At 40.5% G+C, this 1,036-nt stretch overlaps 1 protein-coding gene across 1 annotated transcript; it reads left to right on the top strand.

The window, feature by feature from the left end:
* Positions 1 to 656: 656 nt before the first annotated feature.
* Positions 657 to 1,031, top strand: LOC108299346 (40S ribosomal protein S2-like; the record flags this gene model as incomplete). The annotated part of the gene is made up of 1 exon (XM_037735993.1): positions 657 to 1,031. A coding segment is annotated over exon 1 (348 nt), but the record flags the coding sequence as incomplete, so codon positions are not given.
* Between the last annotated feature and the right edge of the window lie 5 nt (positions 1,032 to 1,036).

The raw sequence follows: 1,036 nt of genomic DNA, 5'->3' as shown, positions 1-1,036 counted from the left end.
TCCACACTAACAGCGAACTATCCAAAAAAAAAAAAAAAAAAAAAATTCATTTACAATAGCATGAAAAAGAATAAATTCTTAAGAATAAATTTAACATCAAAATTGCAAAACTTTACTCTGAAACTATAAAACATAATGAAAAATTAAAGAAGATCTAAACAAAAGGAAATACATTTCATATTCATGAATTAGAATACATAACATGGTTAAAATGATAATACTCCCCAAAATTATTATACAGATTATATGTAATCCCTATCAGAATCACAGCTGATTTTTTGCAGACATTGACAAACTGATTCTGAAATTTATATAGAATTGCAGGGAATCCAGAATGGCCAAAACAATCCTAAAAGCAAGGAATAAAGTAGGACTCACCCTTCCTGATTTTAACATTTATTACAATGCAGTGGCAATCAAGATAGTGTGGTACTTGTGTAAAGAGAGAAATGCAGATTAATGGAATAGAATTGAAAATCTAGAAGTAAATCCATACATATGGTCAACTGAGTTTTGACAAAGGCTGCAAGACCTTTCAGTGGGGAAAGAATAGTCTTTTCAACAAATTATACTAAGTAGAAATGACAGTCACATCTAAAAGAATAAAGTTTGATCCTCACACAAAAGTTAACTCAAAATGGATCAAAGATTTAAATGTAGCTTCTTCTCCGATAAAACACCAAATGGCGGATGACGCCGGTGCAGCGGGGGGGCCTGGAGGCCCCGGGGGCCCTGGGATGGGGAACCGCGGTGGCTTCCGTGGAGGTTTCGGCAGTGGTCTCCGGGGCCGGGGTCGCGGCCGTGGTCGGGGCCGGGGCCGAGGCCGCGGAGCTCGCGGAGGCAAAGCCGAGGATAAGGAGTGGATGCCTGTCACCAAGTTGGGCCGCCTGGTCAAAGACATGAAGATTAAATCTCTGGAGGAGATCTATCTTTTCTCTCTGCCCATCAAGGAATCTGAGATCATTGACTTTTTCTTGGGGGCCTCTCTCAAGGATGAGGTTTTGAAGATTATGCCGGTGCAGAAGCAGACCCGTGC

Source organism: Cebus imitator, unplaced genomic scaffold, assembly GCF_001604975.1.
Source record: "Cebus imitator isolate Cc_AM_T3 unplaced genomic scaffold, Cebus_imitator-1.0 Scaffold6830, whole genome shotgun sequence".
In the NCBI taxonomy this organism is placed as follows: Eukaryota; Metazoa; Chordata; class Mammalia; order Primates; family Cebidae; genus Cebus; species Cebus imitator.
This window is presented reverse-complemented; position numbering and strand designations above follow the sequence as displayed.